This window comes from Rana temporaria, chromosome 7, assembly GCF_905171775.1.
Source record: "Rana temporaria chromosome 7, aRanTem1.1, whole genome shotgun sequence".
Taxonomy (NCBI): Eukaryota; Metazoa; Chordata; class Amphibia; order Anura; family Ranidae; genus Rana; species Rana temporaria.
This window is the reverse complement of record NC_053495.1, coordinates 40,780,176-40,804,710: the sequence shown is the minus strand read 5'-3', so window position 1 is coordinate 40,804,710 and position 24,535 is coordinate 40,780,176. Positions and strand designations below refer to the sequence as shown.

Below are 24,535 nucleotides of genomic sequence, written 5' to 3'. Positions count from 1 at the left end.
AATGACTGAAAATCTCAGCCTTTACCTGGTGGGCATTGATGTTGGTGAAGTTTAATCACTTGTGGATGAGACCCAATGTTAAGGATCGTATCTGTCTGAACTGCAAGACTGGGAGTGACTACCTATTATATGCTGTTCATGATCCCTTGTCATAAGGGATCATGGCGATTTGGTAAGGAGCCAATCTATAGTTCGGTGGAGGATACATCACTTTTCTTTGGACACGTTTTCAACTGATTTTGGAACTTGGCACAGAGCACAAGTGTTTTATTTATGTGTTAAACATTTATGGACTTTATTGCTACAATATTTGTTTTATTTATATGGCTATATATATTTTTATTTGGTTAATATTTATTGATCTAATGATATGATCTAAAAAAAAAATTAGATTTTCATGTATCACTATTTCACTGTTATTGAGGGACTTGAGAGTGCTATATAGTGCCCTCTAGTGGCTATCACCCTTGCTTTGCACCACACTTGCCTTGTTCTTTAATAGGCTGAGAGTGGTGGCTTTCTGATACATATGGTAATTAGTACTTCACCATGACTATTCTGTCCAAGTCAGTTAAGACATAAGGGAAGTACCGGTGTATTCTATAGATAGGTACCAGGCTTTTTTTCAGGGGGAACTTGGTGGAACTCAGTTTCCCCACTTCTGGCTCAGACCCTGGGGGGGAGGTCTGCTCACCACAATCACTTGTAAAAACAGAAGTCCGGTTTCTGTGTTTACAGGTGACAGCTCTGCACTCTGTGTGTAACCCCCCTGAACTCTGCACTCTATATGTAATGCAATCTTGGTATTTAATGCCCCTATAAAGAGGAAGTAACCACCCCCCCCCCCCAAAAAATGGGAAAAAAATAACCTGCAAGAGAAAGGCATAATGAGCTAGTATAAATAGCATACTAGCTCATTATGTGGCACTTACCTGAGATAGAAGCCCCCAAAGTCCTCCTCGTTCCCCTGCATCGCCGCTGCTATGTCTCCTCGCATCTTCTTCCTGTTATCACCGCTCCAGCGCTGTGATTGGCCGGAGCGGCGATGACGTCACTCCCACGCATGCGCGCCTGACCGGCAGGTTCCCGCGCATGCGCAAAATCACGGCATTAACCCCGTTAATGCCATTGACAAAAACGACAATTTCAGTGTGCCTGAGCCTGTTGTTTCTGCAAATATCTCCTAAACCTTTTAGGTTTGGGAGATATTTGCTGCACCTACGGTACAGGTAAGCCTTAATCTAGGCTTACCTATAGGTTAAAGTGGGTTAAAGGGGTTTACGACCACTTTAAGACCCTCCTACTGTTTGTGAAATTTGACTGACCACACCCACTATTTGATATGATTTGGAGGGTGTGTGTGGGTGGAGGGGTTTTGGGGAGTCGTGGTTGAGTTCCAGCACCTATTGTTTGAGAAAAAAGCCCTGGATAGATCGATCGATAGACAGACAGACATATGTGGGTAAGCTTAAAGAGGTTTGTGTATTTATTTTGGAATAATTCCTAGGCAGGCTCAGCAACTTATATTCTCAACTTTAAAAAAATAGACACACACACACACACACACACAGCATTTGACATTAAATTGACTGTAACTGTATGTTAATGTATGCAGAAATTACCTAAATGCTATAATCTTGCCTCTATATTTTCCCAAATACCAAAAAATGTGTTTCTTATGGCTTTTCTCCAAAAACTAATACCCGTAACAGAAAGATGTTTAAACATACCTTGAGAAATAATAGTTGTAATTCGATCTCGGGAGAAAAACTGAAAAATGCAATTAAGTATTTGGCTGATGAGCTGTGAAAATATGATGTTTGAAGAATCTGAAACTACCGTTCCTCAGCCACTGACATTTCTATACTGTAACAGGTCATCTACAATCAAGTGTAACATAAAGGAAGTGGATTTAGTGTAGTTTATTTCTTTTTCCCCTCCTCCTTGTTAGCCTGACCTCCAGCGATGACAATTTGTGCAATAATAACATTCTGCTATTAATAGGGCATACAGATTACATGGTAGGGAAAGGTGACGACGGTTGTTGTGTTAAACTTTCCATCGCGCTACTAATGTCAGCTATGCAGTTTTATTGTCTACTGACCTTTATATAAAAAATTCTCCAGCCAGAGCTTTAGGCCCAGAGCAGGGCAGTTGCATTGCCAGGGGTTGGACCGGGCAAGCAAAACTTTCAGATTGGTGAAGGTCTGCAGGACCATGCGGTCAATGTTTTGCAGTTGGTTATTTCTTACTCCTAAGAAGGTCAAGTTCCGAGTGTTGTTTCCTAAAGATTCTGGTAAAGCACTAAGGTTATTGTAAGACAAATCCAGTTCCTTTAGAGCCATAAGAGGTGTGAACACTTGGCTTTCGAGGTGATATATGAGGTTGTTGGTGAGATTCAGGACTTGCAGCGAGCGAAGGAAGTGGAAGGCATATGGCGGCACTCTTGAGATGGAGTTATTAGACAAGTCTAAAATCCTCAGGCTTGCAACGTATGTGAAAGATGTGTGGTTTATAGCGCGTATTTGGTTCCCCTGCAAATAGAGCATTTGTGTTTGCAATGGCAAATGATTTGGTATTTCAAGAAGTCCTCTGAAGCTACAGTCAACCGTCCTTGAAGAGGTTTGGCACGTGCAGATGTCAGGGCACCCCGATGCCAGATGGAACACCAAAATGGCACATAAAGCCAATAACAGTCCACCTACAGAAAAAATACAGACGTGGATCAGATTTGGTTATGTTTATGTGTATATATGGGCAAAAAAAAAATGCAATACATGCACAATTCCTTGTTTTATCACTTAAAATGCTGCAAATACAGAAAAAAAAACCTGTTGATCAGCCAGAAAATTTGTGAGCTCAAAAAGTCCTGTTTGAGCTGACAGTGCAGTGCCTCTACTGCACTGAAATTCCAAGCAATGTTGTCAGCCCTGACCGTTTCCCCATTTGCTGTACTACAGAACACATCTCCTCATATCATTAATGTGCATTTCTAAAATAATAACTGAACAAAGCATATCCTTCTATAGTGTGTACTTGCTTTAATCCAAAGCACCTGGATTTCTGTCTGCTGCCTCCTTCCTCCGCATAAGTCATATCTGAAGGGTTATGCCAACTCCAAGTGATCCAGGGGGGTGGAAAGGGGTTCTCCCAAAAGCACATGGCCTACGATTGCCTGCCTCAGCTGCACATGTTTCCCTATTAGGGTAGGGCTTTATAGTAGGTAGGAGAGCAAATGTTTTTGTTACTATTTGGTTATCAATATGTTTCTCTATAAGACTGTGTGGAGGTGGGTGTGCCCATTTCCTTCACCCAGGTCTCAGATTACACTAAGTACCCTGCTCTATGCTGTTTAGTATGAGACATTAGATGCCCCCCCGCGTTATGACAATCAGAAATGCTGTGTAAACTGTATATCTAATGCCGCGTACACACGACCATTTTTCATGGCGAGAAAAATGCAATGTTTTAAATTAGTTGTTAAAAACGGTCGTGTGTAGGCTCCAGAGCATTTTTCTCAGGCATTAAAAATTTAGAACCTGCTCTATTTTTTCTCGTAGTTTTTTACGTCGTCGGTTTTCTCGTCGTTAAAAACGGCCGTGTTGTAGGCTTTAACAATGTGGAAAAAAACATGCATGCTCAGAAGCAAGTTATGAGAAGGGAGATTTGCATAATCAGCCCAAAGGGTGGCGCCATTCGAATGGAACTTCCCCTTTATAGTGCCGTCGTATGTGTTGTACGTCACCGCGCTTTGCTCGAGCATTTTTTATCACGATCGTGTGTATGCAAGGCAGGCTTGAGAGGAATCACGTTGAGAAAAACTTTCCATGACATGAAAAACGGTCGTGTGTACGCGGCATAAGGGTTTACAACCATTTTAACATGGGGGTTCTGTAGTCCTGCATAGAACTGTGCAGGGCTGACAACCCTGCTTTGGATTTCAGTGCAGCAGAGGCATGGTCTTGTCAACTCCAACCAGAAAGCATAGCGCCCAACTGTCCCTGATTTCGAGGGACTGTCCCTGATTTGGAACAAAGTCCCTTTGTCCCTCTTTTCTCCTCATTTGTTGCTCATTTTGGTCTGATCTAAATAGTAGTATATAAAATGCACTTTGTATCTTTCAAAAAGTGTTTCCCAGTGCTAAACCTTTCATCCAATTTCTAAATGTCTGCATTTGTACATTTCAAAAGCCAATATAAAGAACTAGTGGTGGTAAAAAAAAAAAAAAGCTTATAACTTTTTAAAATAATTTTCCTTTAAGGGGGTGTGGCAGGGGGAGTGTCCTATGCCTACATACTTTTGCTAATAGGTGTCCCTATTTTCCATCTCAAAAAGTTGGGAGGTATGAGAAAGTGGAAGCTCACTGGATTTCTGGCAGATCAATTCATTCAAAGCATTCTGTTTTTTTAAAGAGAGTTTTTTAAAGAGACAAATAGGATGGGAAAAGTAGATGTATTGCTGAGATGTACTGAATATCTATTTTCCCCTGACATGCACTTCAATGTGTAGATGGGCATTCTTATAACACATGGGATGTTACTCAGGTTTGACCTATTTCAAATAATGGTTTGAAGCACACATGATAGTAATCATTGCTAGATAACTGTTGGAATTTAAGCATTTTTCTGCCAGCAAGTAATCTTTCCCAAAGATAAAAGGCAACTACTGTACTTTTCATTGTTTAGCACAGCAGATGTATGTGGTTCAATCATGGGTCGTATGGTGTTCAGACCCAGAGTAGTGGGAAGACCTCATAACTGGGGACTAGGTATAGGTAGGAAGAATTTTGGGAAGGGCAGGTGTTCCGTTTCACATGATCTCATTGTATTTCTTTTAAACGTCAATCTTGGAGGAAAAATATTTGGAGATAAACTGTTTATCTGTATGAATTGTAGAATATACTTATATTTGTTAATATGAGGTATTTACAGAAGTGCGATTTATAGATATTCGCCAGCACACCAAGGATCATCAATTTCGTCCAAACGTTTTTTTTTTTTCAAAGAATGATCATCCCAAAACGCTATAGTGCAACACTTTGGAGCCACACAGGACCCTTTCGTCAGGCAAGTGATAAGTGTAAACTATGTGCAGACATATTGAAGTGAACATCCACCAATCAAAATCAGAGAATAGAAGGTCCCTCCTCCCCCAGTGACGGCAATGGCGTCATGAATCCTGTCAGAAACAGCAAATAAATGCCATATATATGTATATATATATATATATATATATATATATATATATACACACAAATTTTTATATATATATATATATATATATATATATATATATATATATATATATATATATATATATATATATATATATTAGACATGTGCGACTCAGTTCGTAACGAATGGATTTTCGTTCAAATTTGTTAGTATTCGTACATTCGGATCAATTCGAACATCCGAATAGCTGAAAGTACTAAAATACGGAAATTACGGAATTACGAATAAGTAAAATAACGAACAAGCGAAAATACGAACGTACAATTGGACAAACTTACTAAAACACAAAAAAACGAAACAGCAAAAGAACAAAAATGACATCTATAACAAACAATTTGCGTTCCGTATTTTCAATCCTTTGTCTGTTCGTAATTTCGTATATTCGTATTTTCATTTGTGTGTTTTGTAAATCAGTTTCTTTGTTCGTAAATTAGTGTACTCAAATCGTTCTTTCAAATGGGCACTGGGCAGTGTAGTTTGTGAGTGATGTATCGTACTTAATATCTTAGCCAATCAGCTTATCTCTTTTGTGCTGAGTCACATTGGACAGTGTAAAGCCTCGTACACACGATCGGACTTCAAACAAACTTTTCCGTGGATTTTTGTCCGAAGGGAGTTGGCCGGGCACACACGGTCGGACTTTGCACCATCGGACTTTTGTTCCCTGAAAAGTTTGTCCGTTTCCAGAGCAAACTTTTGTCCGATGAAAACCGAAAAAGTTTGTCCGATGGATCGTACACACGGTCGGATTTTTGGGAAAACGTGCTCATTTTGAAGTTTGTTGGCAAAAAGTCCAACCGTGTTTACGGGGCTTAAGAGAAAGTCTATCTTAATATGGATTAGCCGTGTGTTGAAAATGAAACTAAAATACGAGATTGCAAATGACCGCGCCGCAATGAATTTACCAAAGTACAAAATTACGAATCATTTCGAAGCACGGTAATAGACACGATTCAACGAAAACATAACAAAACAATGTTACGAATCAACGGAAAAGGCAATCTCACATAAGTAACAATTACTAAATTACGAATAGTGTACCGAATAAACGAAAATTATTATCTAACAAAATTACGAATTTCGAATCAACGAAAAAAAATTCGACAGAATTATGAATCATTCAGTATCAACGAAAATAAAACTGTTACAAAAATACGAACGGGTCCGAATAGGAAAACTTGCGTCTTACGAAAATTACGAATCTTTACGAATCTACGGAACGAGACAAAACTAAAGAAAAAAATTGTTGTGCACATGTCTAATATATATATATTAAAAAGTATGCATATTCGACTTTGTATGCTGCGGCTGGGAAACATGACAATGCTGGGACAGATATCATGTTAATGCACGTCATCTAGTGTATGGTGGCAAGGAGCATCTGCCCGATCAGCATTTACAGAAGTGCGGACGCAAGAATCTGTGTTGGTAGGGGATGATACAATAAAATTTAGATAAGAAGTGCAGGATTCAGATCTAGTCTTGATATTTATGGGGATTACCTTACTAAAGAAATAGTTTGTTGAATATGATGAAGCTACTCAATCATATGCAAGAGATACTACAAGTACTGTATATCTAAGCCTATGAACAAAAAATGTATATATTTTAGCTTACCAGTCCCTTAAGATGTGGTGAATGCTTTAGTGTTTTATTATTTTATTTATTTATTTATTTTTTGTTGGTTAAGTCACGCTGTCAAAAACTGGCAGGCTCTTAATTGCAGAAGAGGCAAGCAATTTATTTTCTGTAATAAAATACACCTACCTGCCTGCTTGCTTGCATGTGCAGCTCAAATCCCTGGCACAGTCTCTGTGCGCCAGGATGACTGACTCCTGTGCATGCGCATAAATGACATCATGCCACGCCAGCCAATGAAGATCGCTGATGACCAGCACCCAGCAGAAGATGCTGGCACCAGTAAGGGACAAGGACCATTAAATTATTTAGCTAATTCTTATGCTGCGTACAGACGATTGAAAATTCAGACAACAAAACCGTGTTTTTTTTTTCCGACGGATGTTGGCTCAAACTTGTCTTGCATACACACGGTTGCACAAATGTTGTCGGAAATTCCGAACGCCAAGAACGCGGTGATGTACATGATGTACGACGGCACTATTAATGGAATGTTTAATACCAGTCGTGTTAGTAGTTTGGTGAGAGACGATACACACTTTTCAGCCTTGTGCTTTTCAGTCTGTAACAGCGTGACAAATGTGCTATCTCCATTACGAACGCTAGTCTTACCAGACCGTCTCATACTTGATTCAGAGCATGATCGGAATTTACGAGAACGGATTTTGTTGTCGAAAAATTTAAGAACCAGCTCTCAAATTTTTGTTGTCGGAAATTCCGACAGAAAATGTCCGATGGGGCCTCCACAAAAATCGAACATTTGTTGTGGTAAATTCCGACCGTGTTTACGCGGCATAATACTGAATTAAATTTAATATTTGTTTTATATTTGAATTTATTTTTTTTGCATTTTTTTTGTTTTTATTGTTGTACAAAAAATACATGAATTCACCTGCAAATAACTGTGATGTATGTTGTACCAGGAAACATCATTTTAGTTAAAGGGGACAAGTAGCAGATTAAAATAAAATGTCCTTTGTATACCTGATGACAATAGTAATAGGATTTTATTATTCTAATTGCCTTTAAAATAAGTAAAAATAGAAAAACAAAAGGAAGACAAAACTGACAAAAAAAATGTATCATCAGGAAAAACAATATATATATCTATATCTATATATATATATATATATATATATATAGATATATATATTGTTTTTCCTGATGATATATATATATATATATATATATATATATATATATATATATATAATTGTTTTTCCTGATGATACCATTTTTTATTTTATATATATATATATATATATATATATATATATATATATATATATATATATATATATATATATATATATATATATATATATATATATATATATATAATTTTAGTTTTATAGACAATGACAAAGTTAATGAAAAATCTGTAAGTCCATAGTAGAATTGCTCTGGTGCATATAGGGTACCCAGCTAGACAGTAAGGGTAAAATCCCCTGACAATAGTATGCCGAAGGTGCCTAAAAAGACATGTTTCCTTATTCCCAATTAAAAGAGTTTCATAACTAAAAAGGGTAGAAGTCAGCTTTTATTTACTGAACAAGAACATAATTAAAATTATCTTTACACCATCAACGCATTTTGAATTGGTCATTTCATCAGGAAGGAGTATCAAAGCTCTAATGAAAAACATACACATAAAACGAGTAATTGAAACTATTTGTAATGAGCGTAGAATAAAGGTGAAATTGCCTGATTAAAAAGTTATAGTACAATGGTTGCAGATCTGGACATATTGCTCTACTGATAATCTAATAAGTAAGTAAATTACATTTGTATAATTTTTGCTGGCCAAAAAGCAAATATATATATGACCAATGAGCTTTCAGGTTTTAGTACCAAAGCTTAATTGAACAAACTGGGGTTAGCAGCTGATTGGTTTCTGTGCAGAAGTGAGCCTGATTTTGCACTTTCTAGCTTTAGTAAATAAGCACCATTGTGTACTTAAAAGTGGGGTAAGCTTGGAATTGATAAGGAACCAGGCAATAAGGCATATTTTTGCTAAAAACGTATTTCTTATAATATTGTACAAAGGGGCTAATTTATTGTATGTAGTAAAAATATTGTATCTGTTGTTTAGTCTATTTTGAATAAAAAAAATATATATATACAAAATAACATGTACGTATAAATGTATATTAAATAAATAGATAGTGTCAAAGTGCATGAAAATAAAGGGAAAAAAAAGTGGAGAATGAATGACAAGCATTTTTCTATGTTGTTGTTAGTTGGTAAAAACAGCTGCGAGTCGTGACGTGGTAAAGGACCTCTGGTATTCTCAGCAGGGGTACAGCATGTAGTACAGGATATACTATTTAATACTCTAGTAAAGTGGCTTGCTTTAGCTGGCAGACAGAAGGAGACCAGATACTTCTAACTGACAGGATGCCAGCAGGGAACTGAATGGTCCTCTCTACACACTATTGTGACATCTAAACAATGTTAAACAATGAAGTCATCTAACATTTAATAGCTCTGTTTGATCACCTGCATATCATAGGCATCATTATTAATCTGTCTTCTGTTTATTTAGGCCAGGTCTTTATACTGTACATTCACACTCACACTTCTGCTTGTTTTTATTTAAAAGAAAAAAGTTGATCTGTTCCAGCATAATATATGCTGGACCAGGAAAATGTCAAATATTTCCATTATGCCAAGAATAAAATGTTCTATATATGTATATTACTTACTTTTAGCTTTGTGTACTGTATAAATATATATATAATATAAATCTATCTATATAATATATATATATATATATATATATATATATATATATATATATATATATATATATATATATATATATATATAAATCTAATTCTCTCTCTCTCTCTCTCTATATAAATAAATATATATATATATATATATATATATATATATATATATATATATATATATATATATATATAGATAGATAGATAGATAGATAGATAGATAGATAGATATCTATAGATAGATAGATAGATATCTATAGATAGATAGATAGATATCTATAGATATATACATATATATAGCCACACAAAAATGCTGCAAAGCTGTTCACTTTTAAGGTTTAAGTTCACTGCAAAAGATGCAAAAACATCCACCGAGATAAAGAGGATTATTTTTCACATTCAGAAGATGTTCCTGCAGTGGATTTGACAAAATATATTTTCCTATATTAACTTTATTTTTATTTGTTTACCTTTAGTAACCATTTCAAAACGGGACATATTTATTTGAAGACATTTTAAAGCAGAACCCCAGTGGAAAATAAATCTATAGCCACACCTCCCAACTTTGTGAGATGGGAATGAGGGACACCTATCAGCAAAAGTATGTAGGCATAGGCCACGCACCCTTAAAGGAGAAGTGTACAAAAAAACAAGATTGGTTAAACCCACAAGTTTTTTTTTTTTTTTTAACCACTACTATTCCTTTAGATTGGCTTTTAGAAATTTAAAAAATTTACAAATACAGCAATTTATTGAAAGTTAAAAAATTTTTTTACCACTACTATTCCTTTAGATTGGCTTTTAGAATTAAAAAAAATTACAAATACAGCAATTTATTGAAAGTTAAAAAGTCATTTTATATACATCTATATAGATCAGACCAAAATGAGGGACAAATGAGGAGGAATAAGGGACAAAGGGACATTGCTCCAAATCAGGGACAGTCCCTCAAAATTAGGGACAGTTGGGAGCTATGGTATAGCCCATAAAAAAGATTCAATAAAAAGCAGCTTTTTTCTGCAAAACTCATTTCTAATCTCGAGCTGACATGCACAGTACTTCTTTTCCACCACTAGATGTCCTTGGTCTTCAAAGTTAAATGGCAACTAGCAGCATTCAACCCACTTCCACTGAGGCCAGGCTGTCATGGATCAGCTCCCAGCCTGTGATTGGACAATGAAGGAGAAGAAGCACAATGATGGGCCCATCTCTCTCTGTCTTCTTTCTCCTTCCTATCAATGTGCTCTTTCTCAGCATATGAATTGATTGTGCTGCTTCTTCTTCTCCCAGTCTGAACTATGCTATATGGGAATTGCAAGAGACCAAGTCAAAGTCAGGTACTCGCACTGCTTGCATTTAAAATACATTATATATTTGCCTAGAGTTATGTCTTAAAGCTGAACTCCAGGATACTTGAAAATGCTCCCTTGCAGTGGAGTTGTGCCCCCCAGTGCAATGGTTAACTGGTTCTTGTAAAGCGGTTGTAAACCGCTGGCCTTTCTTGAGGGGGGAACCTGCAAGGTAAAGGCATAATGTGCTAGTATACATCGCATACTAGCACATTATGTTAACCATAGCCTAAAACAAAGTCCTCCCATGCCGAGAAGTCATCGCTGCAGGGGCTACCACCTTCACCCATCTTGCTCCCAGGTTCGCGGACTCCGACTCTGTGACTGGTCAGAACCACGATGAAGTCACTCCCGCACATGCGCACAGGAGCCACCGATCACGGCACAGGGCTCTGAAAGAGCGGCACAGGTGGTCGTACCTTCAGAGCGCATGCGTCAGTGATGTCCCTATTAGATTGTAAGCTCTTCTGAGCATGGCCCTCCTAATCCTCTTGTATTTTATTGGATTATAACGTTATTGTCTCCCTTTTATATTGTAAAATGCTGCGTAAACTGTTGGCACTATATAAATCCAGTATAAAAATAATAATAATGTCACTGGCTGCTTTTACAGTAAACATCTCCTAAACGGTGCACGTCTAGGAGATATTTACACTACCTATAGGTAAGCCTTATTATAGGCTTACCTATGGGTAAAAGCAAAAGAAGGAAGTTTACTCCCTCTTTAAATCAAGGGGACATGGAAAAGTGGATCTACTGACCCGATCCTCCAGTCCTCCTCTGTGCTGTTGGACCAGTCCATGCAGACTTTTTCCCCATGCTCCAGTTGTCTAGGGTCCTGATGTCATCAATTTAAGACTGATGCAAGGTCAATAGCCCTGGGAAGCCGAGGGACAGTCCACTGCCGGAGCATGGGGGAGCTCCGCCTGCCAGAGCAGCAGAGGATCAGGTAAGTAAAAGTACTTTTAGGCCCCATGCACACATTTAATGTTATCCTATGTGTCCATGCACACATTCACGTTTTTTTGCGTTTTAAAGCAGTTGGGTTTAGGCTCGTTTTTTCAGACGCAAAATTTTGGGTTCAGACGCAAACGTTTTTGCGTTTCAAAGCTTTGGGAGGGTCTACAATGCCTTTGTTATGAACGCTGATAGCCGCAAACGTGGTAAAACGCTGCTAAATGCGGCAAAACACAGCGAAATTCGTGCCAAAAATGGGCGTTTTAAACGCCGTTTTTTGCGTTTGAAAACTTGAGTTTACATGTGTTTGCATTTGCTTCTCGTTTGCATGGGGCCTAAGTCTCCCCTAGACTGAACAAACAGTCAACTCTTGCAGTGTAGGAACGACTCAGATTTGAGTTGGGTTTTAAATATATATTTTTTTTAAACAAAAATATGTTATTTAGCATACAGAACCTACATCTATACTATTTCTAACAGAGTAACAATAATCGTTATTACAAAACACAATGTTTGCAGTGAGAAAATGATTCTGCAGGTGGCTATGGTATTTTCAGAGGACTGTCACTCACAGTAACTCCTCAGGGTATATAACTGAAAGAGAATCGTCAAGAGTTCATTCATGATCTGTGACAGCCCTACCTCTTTATCTCCAAGACATCTTTGCTTTCTCAGTACTTGAACTTGTCCTTTGCCTACTGTTAAAACATTTGTCAAGCCAAATTGTTAAAATGATAAATGAGGTCACAAGATCACCACTTGAAATCTAATACCTAAAGTTTTGACCCACACCCAAGGTCCATAGCTGCGATGGAGATAACTGTGGATTTGTATTGAAAACATTGCATAGTTTAATTATGTGCCTGGGCTGGAAGGAGAAAAAGAAAAAGGAAAAAAAAAAGAAGAAGAGGAAGAAGAAAAAAGGAGAATCTAAACTAGTAATTCTCAATCTTAGGCTGCATTCACACCTGAGCGTTTTGTCGCCTGAAGCGCGACGCTCAAAAACGCTAGAGGGGAAAAAATACATTATTCCCTATGGAGATGGTTCACATCTCCACTCCAAAACGCCTGAAGCCGAACGTCTGAAGCTCAAACAAGTTCCGGACCCTCTTTTGTCGAACGTATCAGGCGGTTTGGTTGTTTTTGAGCGTTTCCATTTCCCATAGAAAGTAATGGAAACGCTCGATTCAAGCGACTAGCGCGACAACGAACGTTTGCTACGGGCGTTTCGTCGCTTTAATCAATAGAACATTTCACCCAGGCAGAAGATAAAAAAAATCTACCAACATAGCAACAAGTGATGAAAAGATGATCATTTTTCCTATTGGCTAAAATAAAAAACGTCGGACGGCGCTGTATGCAAACGCGCAAATAAGCATGAATACGCGCAAAAAAACGCTGGAAAAAACGACCGAACGACCGACGCTCAGGTGTGAATGCAGCCTTAAAGAGGACCTTCACTCAAAGAATTTAAATTCCATCATCCCAACTCACCCCCTTCACAGCATAAAATAGCAGAACTTGTCCCCAGACTCCTGGAACATCTCCATCGCATATCCCAGGATGCTGCAGGGTTCCACACAGAGGCAGAAAGATACATCAAGCACCACGTCATCAGGGGGCTAGCCTATTGCCTTAGGGTGTGCACCCCAGAGCAGCATATCCTAATGCAATGCATATCAGCAGAGCAGTGAATGGTTTCAATAGAGCAGAGATTGGTGTCAGTATTTTTACAATTTTTTTTATTATTATTATTTTTTCCAATATTATTTTTATTTTTTATTTTTTTTAGGAGTCCCCTTGGAGGTCGTTGGTGAAATATCAAGGGTCTAAACAGACCCCTGATGTGTCACGTTTGACACAGAGGAAGGGACGGATGACAGAGGTTCCCAAGTCCCCTTCTCTGCAACCTCAGCTTCTCTGGACAATGAACGAATGGGAAGTGCACTGTGCTAAGCGGCTTCCTGTTCATTGACATACTGAACATAGTAAACATAGTTTACTATGGGGGCGTGGCCTGACTGGCAATGGAGTAGGAAGCAGGGCGCCGGAGCTCCTCTCGCCGATTCTCCTGCTTCACAGCCTGCACTACCCGTCGGGGTTGTAAAGAGCCCACAACGCTGCCAGACGTCTCCGGGACCGGAACGGAAGATGTCCCCGCCGAAAAAGCCGTCCGCAGCGGCGGATAAGCTGGCCAAGTACACACATGGAGGTGAGGAGGAACAGGCCAAAGATGGCGCCGACGGCCCAACGGGAGAAGGGTGCCATGCGGAGGACACGTCGAAAGTGCTAGAGGCAATAGCTGCGCTGCAAAGCACTCTCACTACAAAGATAGATGAGGTGAAGATAGACATCTCCCTCATGAGACAAGATCTATCCACGGTCCGGGAACGAGTCACTGAAACGGAGGCCCGAATCAGCGCGGCAGAGGATGTTTTGATACCTCTGCAAGAAGCCACAGAGGACATACAGCAACAGATGCGGCGGCTCCACGATCATCAAGATGAAATGGAGAACAGACTGCGCCGCTGTAACTTGCGGTTCATAGGCATTCCTGAGAGAGCGGAAGGCAGGGAGCCTGCGGAATTTCTGGAGAACCTCCTCATAGGTGAATATGGGAGAGATGCATTCTCAGTGATGTTTGCGGTGGAAAGGGCGCACCGCATACCAGCAAAGCCCCCACCTGAAGGAGCAGCCCCCCGTACGTTTATCGCCAAGTTCCTGAATTTCAGGGACAGAGACAAAATCATGCGTCTGTCAAGAGAAAAGGGGAACATGAAGATGGGTAACGGACACGTGGCGGTGTTCCCGGACTTTTCCACTGAGGTGCAGAAGAAACAAGCGCAATACCAGGATGTGAAGCGTCGCCTGAGAGTGCTACACCTTAAGTACGCCATGCTGTTCCCCGCAAGACTCAGGGTGGAGGAAGATGGAAGGGCACAGTTCTTCGATACTCCTGCTGCAGCTGCAGCTGCAGCGTGGCTGGACCGCAAAGGAAGGCAGGCATGAAGCCTGCTACGGTGAATCGTGAGTACTGTTTCCTGGAGATTGCTGGGGCTTTTAGTTCCCCTATCTGGGGCCCGAATGGATAGAGCCTAGGCGAGGAGAATTTCAAGGTTTATTTTCTTTTTGTTTCGTTTTTTGCCTCAGTTTTGACTGTCCCAGACCCCTCGGTCTCTCTATGAAATTTCCCCCCCCCCCACCTTTCATACATATATCACATGTGTGCCCCAGCCCCTGACTTGTGAGCCGACGGGCCTTGAGCCGTTTATTCAACTCCTGCTGACATTCGCTGCGGGCTGTGGGACATGGATGGGGAGGACTTAGACGCATATAGAACCATAAACAAAAGGGGGGGGGACAGAAGAAGATGTGCAGGACGTTGTTGGCAAATACTAAAGTTTTCCCCGGATGGGGGGCCTGTTTTTCTACGAACATATTTATACACATAACCCCTGTTTTTACAGTATATCTGCGGACGAACAATGGATCCGGAGAGGTCACTCTGGAAATGGCGGGGAGGGTACACAATGCAATACACTGTCGGGCGGGAGGAGCGAGGCCCTAAATTTTGGGTTTTTCCCTTTTTGATTTTTGCTTTTCTGGTTGGAGAGCATGGGCCCCATCACCCTTTGTTTCACCATCATGGGGATGTTAACTTTGTCCAGCTCCGAATCCATGTGTTGCTCAGTGAACAATCGCCCCCACATTTCACATTGGTTTTATAATGTAAAGTCTTTAATAGATTTCAAGATGTGTGCCTCCAGTCGGGACTACCCGCTGGAAGAACTGATCAGTCGTTATTTTGTGTTGGATACAAGGTTGGGGGATCAAATGCTCACACCAGGTTGGGGAGGTGATGGGCTGGGAGGGGGGAGGTGTGTTGGTGGGGCCACCGTTGTGACCCTAATAGGTTTTTGAGATGTGTACAATGGTCTAGAGATGTAAGGGGAAATATACATGTTGCTATAAAGAGAAGGGGAAACCCGTGTGTTACTGCAGTAATGTGCCTGCTGTATTTTTATGCTACCCTGCTGGTCCGACAGTACTACCCCAGGTGACGCCATGGCATCAATTACATTTCTGACGTGGAATGTCAGGGGGATGAGAAATAAAATTAAGTGCACTGCAGCTCTGGCCTATTTAAAAGCACAAAAAGCTAATATAATGGCATTGACCGAGACGCACGTCACAGGTCATCTGCAGGCAGCGCTAAAGCGCCCCTGGATCAGCTGGGCGTATCATAGCACGCATACCAGCTTCTCCAGGGGGGTGACGTTACTAGTGACAAAGGCCACCCCATTTGAGTTACTGTCCTTGGAATCGGATCAGCAGGGAAAATATGTTTTTGTAAATGCCCGTGTGGGAGGGGTCCCTATGCTGCTAATAGCGTGCTATATCCCCCCCCCCCGTACAGCTCGGAGGTCGTCACGATGGGCTTGGCATTTATGGCCAAATACCCGACGGTCCCGGCTGTATGGATGGGGGACTTTAACATGACCATGGATCCAGTCATGGACAGACCAGCACAGGTGGGCGGGGATCCAGGGGGGCCCAGAATGACTAGACTGGGCCGCCTGGTGAAGGAATTTGCCTTGACAGACATATGGAGGCATAAAAACCCAGAGACTAGGGCATACACGTGCCACTCCACCAGCCATGCCACAATGTCCCGTATAGATTACATCCTGATATCAACGCCCCTCGTGCCCAGGGTGGAGGGGGTGGGGTTTGCTCCTAGAGCTTTATCAGACCATTCACCATGTTGGATGCAGATGTCCTTGCTGAGGGAGGCCCCTGGAATTGTGTGGAGATTGAATCCATTTTGGTTGAAAGCCCTGCAAGATCACGACAGCATAGAGCGGGAGTTAAAAAAAAACATAGTTTACTATGCTTCAGTTAAGAAGGACCACAGGAGCAATCGGTACAGATCTTACTGTGTCTATTCTGAAAAGGAAGGGGTCTTTAAATGAAATATTTACTGGTCCCTTCCTCCGCTCTCCATCTTTAAACATCCCCTGCAGGAGAGGAGAGGAGGGAATCTGGCAGCACTGCAGGGGGCAGGAAGCAGGGGACATTGGCACAGCATGGGGTGATTAGGGTGTGGCACACCTATGAGAATTAGTATACCATTGACCTCCTTCACAACAGAGGGAGCCTCTATTGCTGTAAATTAGGGTGCATTGCATTAAAGGGGTTGTAAAGGAATTTTTTTTTGCCCCTAAATAGCTTCCTTTAACTTAGTGCAGTCCTCCTTCACTTACCTCATCCTTCGATTTTGCTTTTAAATGTCCTTATTTCTTCTGAGAAATGCTCACTTCCTGTTCTTCTGTCTGTAACACCGTAATGGGAGGCTTTCTCCCTGGTGCGGAGAAAGACTCCTGAGGGGGGAGGGGGCGAGCAGGCAAGTCAGGACACTCTCTACTTTGCAGATAGAGAAAGGAGCTGTGTGTTAGTGGGCATCCTGACTCTCCATTTTAAAAGCAAAATGGAAGGATGAGGTAAGTGAAGGAGGACTACACTAAGGCCTTGTACACACGATCAGTCCAAACTGATGAAAACGGTCTGATGGTCTGATGGACTGATGGTCTGATGGTCTGATGTGCTACACACCATCAGTTCAAACGCGGTGACGTAAAACACAACGACGTGCTGAAAAAAATGAAGTTCAATGCTTCCAAGCATGCATCGACTTGATTCTGAGCATGCGCAGGTTTTGAACCAATGCTTTTGCGTACTAACCATCGGTTTTGACCGATCGGTCATCAGTCCATCAGTCCGATTTTAAAGCAAGTTCTAAAACTTTGGACTGAAGGACAAAAGTCTGATGGGCCATGCACACGGTAGGTTTGGACTGATGAAACTGATCGTGTGTACAAGGCCTTAGGTAAAGGAAGCTATTTAGGGGAAAAAATTCCTTTACAACCCCTTTAAGGCTGCTGATCCGTTTTAAATGTGATGGCAATATAAGCACTTCACTGACCTGCAGCTCTGCTGATATCGTATTCTTTATAAACAGAGAGCATGGCATCAGTAAAATCAGTGCCTAGGATCAGAGTGTTCCCAAGGTGGACAGAAAAAAAATGTGTGGAGTAATTATGTCAACCTCCTAGACAATTGTCCTTGGAAGAGATGCCCCTATTGGAAGATTTCCCCTCCAGCTTGTTCTGGTGATAGTTGTAAACTTTAGATTTCCTATCTGATTCGGTGACATTGGTCACCCAGACAGACAGAGAGGGTGAATCTACCTAATAGGGACACAGAAAGCAATGACCTTTTAGAACTGGGTTTTAATCCTTTCCTTCTACTAAAACAAGAAAGTTTGTCTTATACATAGGCCTCGTACACACAACCGAGAAACTCGACGGGCGAAACACATAGTTTTGCTCGTCAAGTTAGGCTGTCGAGGATCTCGGCGTGCCAAATTTCTCCATCGCCGTCAAGGAAAAAGAAGACATGCTCTCTTTTTGGCTCGACGAGATCCTCGACAGTTTCCACGTCGAAAAGTGTACACACGACCGGTTTCCTCTGCAAAAAAAAAAAAACAGCAAGTTTCTTGTTGGTTTTTGCCGAGAAACTCGGTCGTGTGTACGAGGCCATACACTTTAGGGAGAAGCGTTCAGTTTTTAGACCTGATAGGTTCACTTGAAGTTGGTTATCCACAAAAGTACTGTATGTTGACTGGTCACTTTAGCTGGTTTTGCCTATTCAGTATCAGTACTCATGTCATGCAAAGTCTAATTTATTGGCTGTAGTCAGATGGAATGTTTTTAACAGGAACGTCTATTACAAACTTGTTGGTACGTTTTGTTGTATTAAAACCGTATTGTGTAACCTTTAAAATAGCAAATATCTGCCAAGTACCCCCTGGTGTGCAGTATTTTGTTTTAGATACTAAAAGCATATTTATTACGGCCAGCATTCCCTAATTTTTTGCAAATGCTTCCACATGATGCCTTAGGCTAGGCATACACGTGTGGATTTTCCCATCCACGCTTAACAGCGAGGATGGAGGAATCTTCCTGGCTGGCTATAGAATTCAGACAGCTGCAGCATCTGTGGTTGTCTGAATACCAATGCAGTCACTGTTTAGTGGATCATTTTTTTACTTGGCTTGGTTGATTTTAAATCAACGTTTGTGGTGCGGAAAGGGACACCCAGAACTCAAATGTTGGAATGTTATGGAATTCAAGCTGTCTATGGCCAAATATAATGTGGAACTAATAAAAACAACACTCCAGTTGACAAACTGTGCACAATATATTATTTATACGTAATAGGTTAACAGCTTTTATTGAGAAGCCCTTGTCATTTATAAGGTTTACCATCCTCATGCGCCTTTTTTATTTTTTTATTTTACCTGATTCAGAATAATCAGTTTGAAGTAATATGTTTTAACAATATAATGATATATTACCGTATATACGCGAGTATAAGCCGACCCGAATATAAGCCGAGGCACCTAATTTTACCACAAAAAAATGGGAAAACCTATTGACTCGAGTATAAGCCTAGGGTGTCCATCTGCATGCCTCACTGTGCCTCACTTTGCCTCACTGTGTCCATGTGCATGCCTCACTGTGCCCATGCCTCACTGTGCCCATGCCTCACTGTGCCCATGTCTCACTGTGTCCATGACTAGACTTACATTTAACATGGGAGTCTATGGAAGGGGTGCCCGGCTTTGAAAAATCGGTGCTTCCAGGCCGTAGGTCCCCCGGACAACAAACCTTGCACACTTGTAGAGGAAGAGTGGGGCTATATCTGTGCCAAGTTTAGCCGCCTGGTACCAGGTCCCCAAATTCCGGGAGATCAGGCGCAAAAAGGTTACTCGAGTATAAGCAGAGGGGGGAATTTCAGCACAAAAAAATCTGCTGAAAACTCGGCTTATACTCAAGTATATATGGTATATGTTTATTACAATATTCTACAGTATATTTTATAAGCATTTCTGATAACCCGCAGCACTGGATAGTGAGTAATTACTCATAGAACTGGTAACTACCAATGTTGGAATTTCAAAATGTTGTCTCCCCTCCTATGTTAGTCATAGCACCAAATCCCAAGCATACAGTACATATTACAAAAAATAGAGGACTTTCAAGAAGCAACAGGCAACAAAATGGGATTTTTTTAGACGCTTCCCAGCCAGAGTTGGTAAGACCATGGGGTTGATTTACTAAAACTGGAAAATGCAAAATCTGGTGCAGCTCTGCATAGAAACCAATCAGCTTCCAGGTTTTTTTGTCAAAGTTTAATTGAACAAGCTGAAGTTAGAAGCTGATTGGCTACCATGTACAGAAGCACCAGGTTTTGCACTCCAGCTTTAGTAAATGAACCCTGATATTTTCTTATATGTCCAATAACACTGGACTAATGCTATATTTTACACACAGTCTCATGTTAACACTAATATTATTCTGGGGACACAATCTATGGTCCTCTTTATTTTTCTTCAACGTTGGTACGCACTTTAGCCCTGGTTCACATTGATGCTACTTTGAAATCGCGCTACTTCACTTGAAGTAGCACGATTTCAAAGTAGCAAGGTCAGCGCAATTTCAGGTGCTACTTGATAGACATCTGTGTGGCTTCATGCACAGATGTCTATTGAAACAGTAGTAAGAAGAGCCGGCAAAACGGTAATCCTTGAAGTGTTGTTTATTGGTACATCAGAGTGACAATAAAACATTGTCTCTCTGATGTACCAATAAACGACACTTCAAGGATCACAGTTTTGCCTGCTCTTCTTACTACTGTTGCATTGGAGTGTGTTGGGACACATTGAGCCTCGGCACCTGTGAGTGGACCTGGTGTATGGATTGGGTTGTCCCTGCAGAGAACGCTGCTACTTTTTTTTTTTACATTCAGATGTCTATTGAAGTCGCACCTGAAATCAGCAAAAGTAGTGCAGGAACTACTTTTGCAAATCGGTGCGGCGCTTCAAAAAAAATGTCGCACCGATTGGAACAGTGCCATTGCCTCCAATAGGCTTTGACTTGTCATGCGATTTGATCTCTCAAATCGCATGACAAATCGCTCCAATGTGAACCTAGGCTTAGACAAAGAGGTGTTGGGGAGGAAGTACCCGGTTGCTCAGTAGGACAATAATTATTTATAATTGGCTTACCGTAGTTTCCTGCGTTTAAGACGACCTTTTGGGCTTTAAAAACTTGCCTCAAAACTCGGGGGTCGTCTTACACGCCGGTATCTGTCTCGGGCATCCATTATTCAAAAGCCGTGCCTCCTCCTTGTGCTGTTCCGTGATAGGCGGAACACTTGGTTTCCCAGAAGAGCCTCTGTTCGGTGTTCGGCCAATCATGGATGTCTTCTCATCCTCGGCTTCGGACACCGAACACCTATCACGGAACAGGACGAGGAGGAGGCGCGGCTTTTGAATAATGGATGCCAGCAGTACAGGGATAAGGTATGGCACAGTGAGGCATGTTGATAGCACAGTAAGGCATGGGATGGCACAGTGAGGCATGTTGATGGCACATTGAGGCATGTTGATGGCACAGTGAGGCATGTTGATGGCACAGTGAGGCATGGAATGTCACAGTGAGGCATGTTGATGGCACAGTGAGGCATGGGATGGCACAGTGAGGCATGTTGATGGCACAGTGAGGCATGTTGATGGCACAGTGAGGCATGTTGATGGCACAGTGAGGCGTGTTGATGGCACAGTGAGGCGTGTTGATGGCACAGTGAGGCATGGAATGTCACAGTGAGGCATGTTGATGGCACAGTGAGGCATGTAATGGGCACAGTGAGATTTGAAAAAAAAGCTAAATAAAGCATGTTCCTGTCAGCGTTTTTTCCTGTCAGCGGTTGTTCCGGCTACCCCTCAGCTTCCAGAAAGACTAGTAGGAAGGGGGTCGTCTTATACGGCGAGTATATCCCAAAACCAAAATTTTAGCTGGAAAATTAGGTGGTCGTCTTATACGCCCAGTCGCCTTATGCGCCGGCAAATACGGTATATTAATTGCATAGAGCAAAGTGTGGTGATTTTTAGTAGGCTATAGAATTAGAGATAGACATTGTCTATTTTTGGCTGTTGGAAGCTGAAATCGTTTTGCTGTGTGTTACTGCTCACCCTTACTCATTGACTGTCTAGAGATACAGTAGTGTTTCAGACTTGTGTAATACAATAACAATTATTTTACTGACTTGCAAATGTTTAATATAAATTTTCTTTAAGATTTTTTGCAAAAAGATTTGAAAAAGAGAATGATTTTCTGTAACCCAAAACAACCTATCAATTTTCAGCAATCACCAGCATAATGAAATGTGATCTTTCATTGGTTGCTGTGATTTACTGCACTGCCCAATACATTAAATTGTTGAACCATATAATATAGTTGCTGTATGTTTTGAAGTACATAAGCAATTTATATCATTACTGTATTGCAGCTGTCTTTTTCATCTTTCATATAATGCTCGGCAATTACTGTATCACCTTGCATGTTTTCACAGCTTTAAATATACAAAGTCAATGCCCCAGTAACATTTTAGTGTTGACAGAAGTCTTGCTAGTAAAAAGACAGAGGGTGTTAAGGACATACCTAGAATACATTAAAAAGGCCAATAAACCAAAAATATCACTCTACGTGTGAAAATAAACGTTGTGTCCAATGAAACTCTCTAGTAATCCTTCGTTATGCTTTAATTGTTCAAATCACAAAGTAATAAACTGTATATAATGTGACTACAATGACACATATTTTTCTGTATTCAAACTTTTAAACATTTGTTAATTGTAACAATATATTTTTAGAGTATTGGATACTTTACATTGTATAGATCCTTTAATAGAAGTGTCTTTACGCAACTTTATTATCCCGTTAACATTTTAAACAAACACTTAACGCTCTTAGGGAACGTGTATTGAATGAAAATTCAGTTTCTGGTATTTGATAAAAGTTACCTCAAGTGTTTAATTACCGTTAAAAATAAAGCAAAAATACACCAATTAAAAAACAAGAATATAAAAGCTTATTAATGTCCTATTTTTAAATTTATGAAAGTTTCATACGTTTTCTTCAACCTATAATTTGTAATAAATTATATTTTTTTCTTACATCTTCCCATTGCCCACAAACTGCAAAAAGTCTATGTCCAGAAATATCTGCCTCCAATAATTTATAAAATCAATTAAAATGTACGCAGTCAATGCATTCTATATATACTTAAATACACATGCACTTTTTTACTTACACTGTACAGATGTCTGTACCTAGGAAGCATATGAGATCTTTTTTTTTTTCCCTTGCAAGGAACCCTATACATATTTTATGAGAAGCTCTAGCCAGGGGCTCTGGGGAGACGTATCTTCTAAATCTCAGGAAAAGTTTTAGGAAATTGCTGTAGGGTTGAGAAATGTTAGCGCTTGTTTTTTTTTTTTTTTCGTTTTTTTTTTTCTCTCACCTTTCATTGCTGGCTGCTCTGTCGGCCTTGTTAGCAGGTTTTTTCAAACGTGCACAACAGAAAGAAAAACATTGGAAAAGTTCAGACTTGTCTGGCTATTAATCCATCTTCATTAATGGCCTTTCTTTGAGTGAGACACGTTCCTTCTCATCGCCTGCACACGCTTTGCATGTTGCCCATCACAAGCACAACTGGCTATTTTTGCATCTCAAAGACCTTTGCAATACATATATATATATATTTTTTTTGCACAGGCATCATCTAAGAGATGTTGTCTCCTCTACTCACTCAACAGGCCGGGGAGTGACTAACTGTCATGCCACGGTGGACAGCTGTAACGGGCAAAGCTCATCTTCAGTCCTAGCCCCTTTCTATTACTTAATCTGCCTGAAATCGAGGTCACACAATTAAGCTGCCTTTTAATCCTGTGTCGTTTCTGAATTCTTCTGAATTATTACTCTTGCCAGTCCTGAGTAGATCAGGTGACAGCAGATGTGCATTCTGGTCATTGAAGCTTGTGATTGAAGACAGTACTGTGTACGCTTGTATGTGTGCGTCTCTCACAAGACATTGACTTGAATGCTGGTAACAGGTTATGACAGTTCAACTTGTTTACATTAAGCAAGGGATCAAGCCTTGTGACATCTCCAGGGGATTATAATTGCTGATCTGACATTTTTATTTTTTATGTAGATAGAATTTTTATTTATTTTTTCTCTTAAAGTGTAACACAACATTCAGTGATAATTGCAATGCATTCATTACTGCTTGATTTCATTGCATTTGACTTTTTTATTTTAAATACTCCTAGATCTTTCCTGTAAAAAATCAGATTTTCAGTTGAGGATCCGTCTTCCTTTTTTAAATAATAGACAGACTGGTTTTCCCCCCCAAAAAATTATATTTCTCAGTAAATCATGTGACACAATCTCTATACCACTCCTTTACATTCCCTATCATCTCACTGTTTGTCTCTTAACCACTTAAGACCCGGACCATTATGCAGGTTAAGGACCTGGCCCCTTTTTGCGATTCAGCACTGCTTCGCTTTAACTGACAATTGCGTGGCCGTGTGACGTGGCTCCCAAACAAAATTGGCGTCCTTTTTTTTCCCACAAATAGAGCTTTCTTTTGGTGGTATTTGATCACCTCTGCGGTTTTTATTTTTTGCGCTATAAACAAAAATAGAGCGACAATT

At 40.4% G+C, this 24,535-nt stretch overlaps 2 protein-coding genes across 4 annotated transcripts in view; one reads left to right on the top strand and one right to left on the bottom strand.

The window, feature by feature from the left end:
- Nucleotides 1–23,896, bottom strand: part of LRTM1 (leucine rich repeats and transmembrane domains 1) — a 37,947-nt gene extending 14,051 nt beyond the window's left edge. The window contains exons 1-2 of the mRNA XM_040359265.1: nt 23,338–23,896; nt 2,105–2,701 (exon numbers count right to left, since the gene is read on the bottom strand). Of these exons, the coding sequence (XP_040215199.1) occupies nt 2,105–2,701; nt 23,338–23,344 (604 nt within the window). The 5' untranslated portion in view covers nt 23,345–23,896. The remainder of the gene's footprint in view (nt 1–2,104; nt 2,702–23,337) is intronic.
- Nucleotides 1–24,535, top strand: part of CACNA2D3 (calcium voltage-gated channel auxiliary subunit alpha2delta 3) — a 1,177,822-nt gene that overhangs the window by 928,503 nt on the left and 224,784 nt on the right. The window lies entirely within an intron of this gene.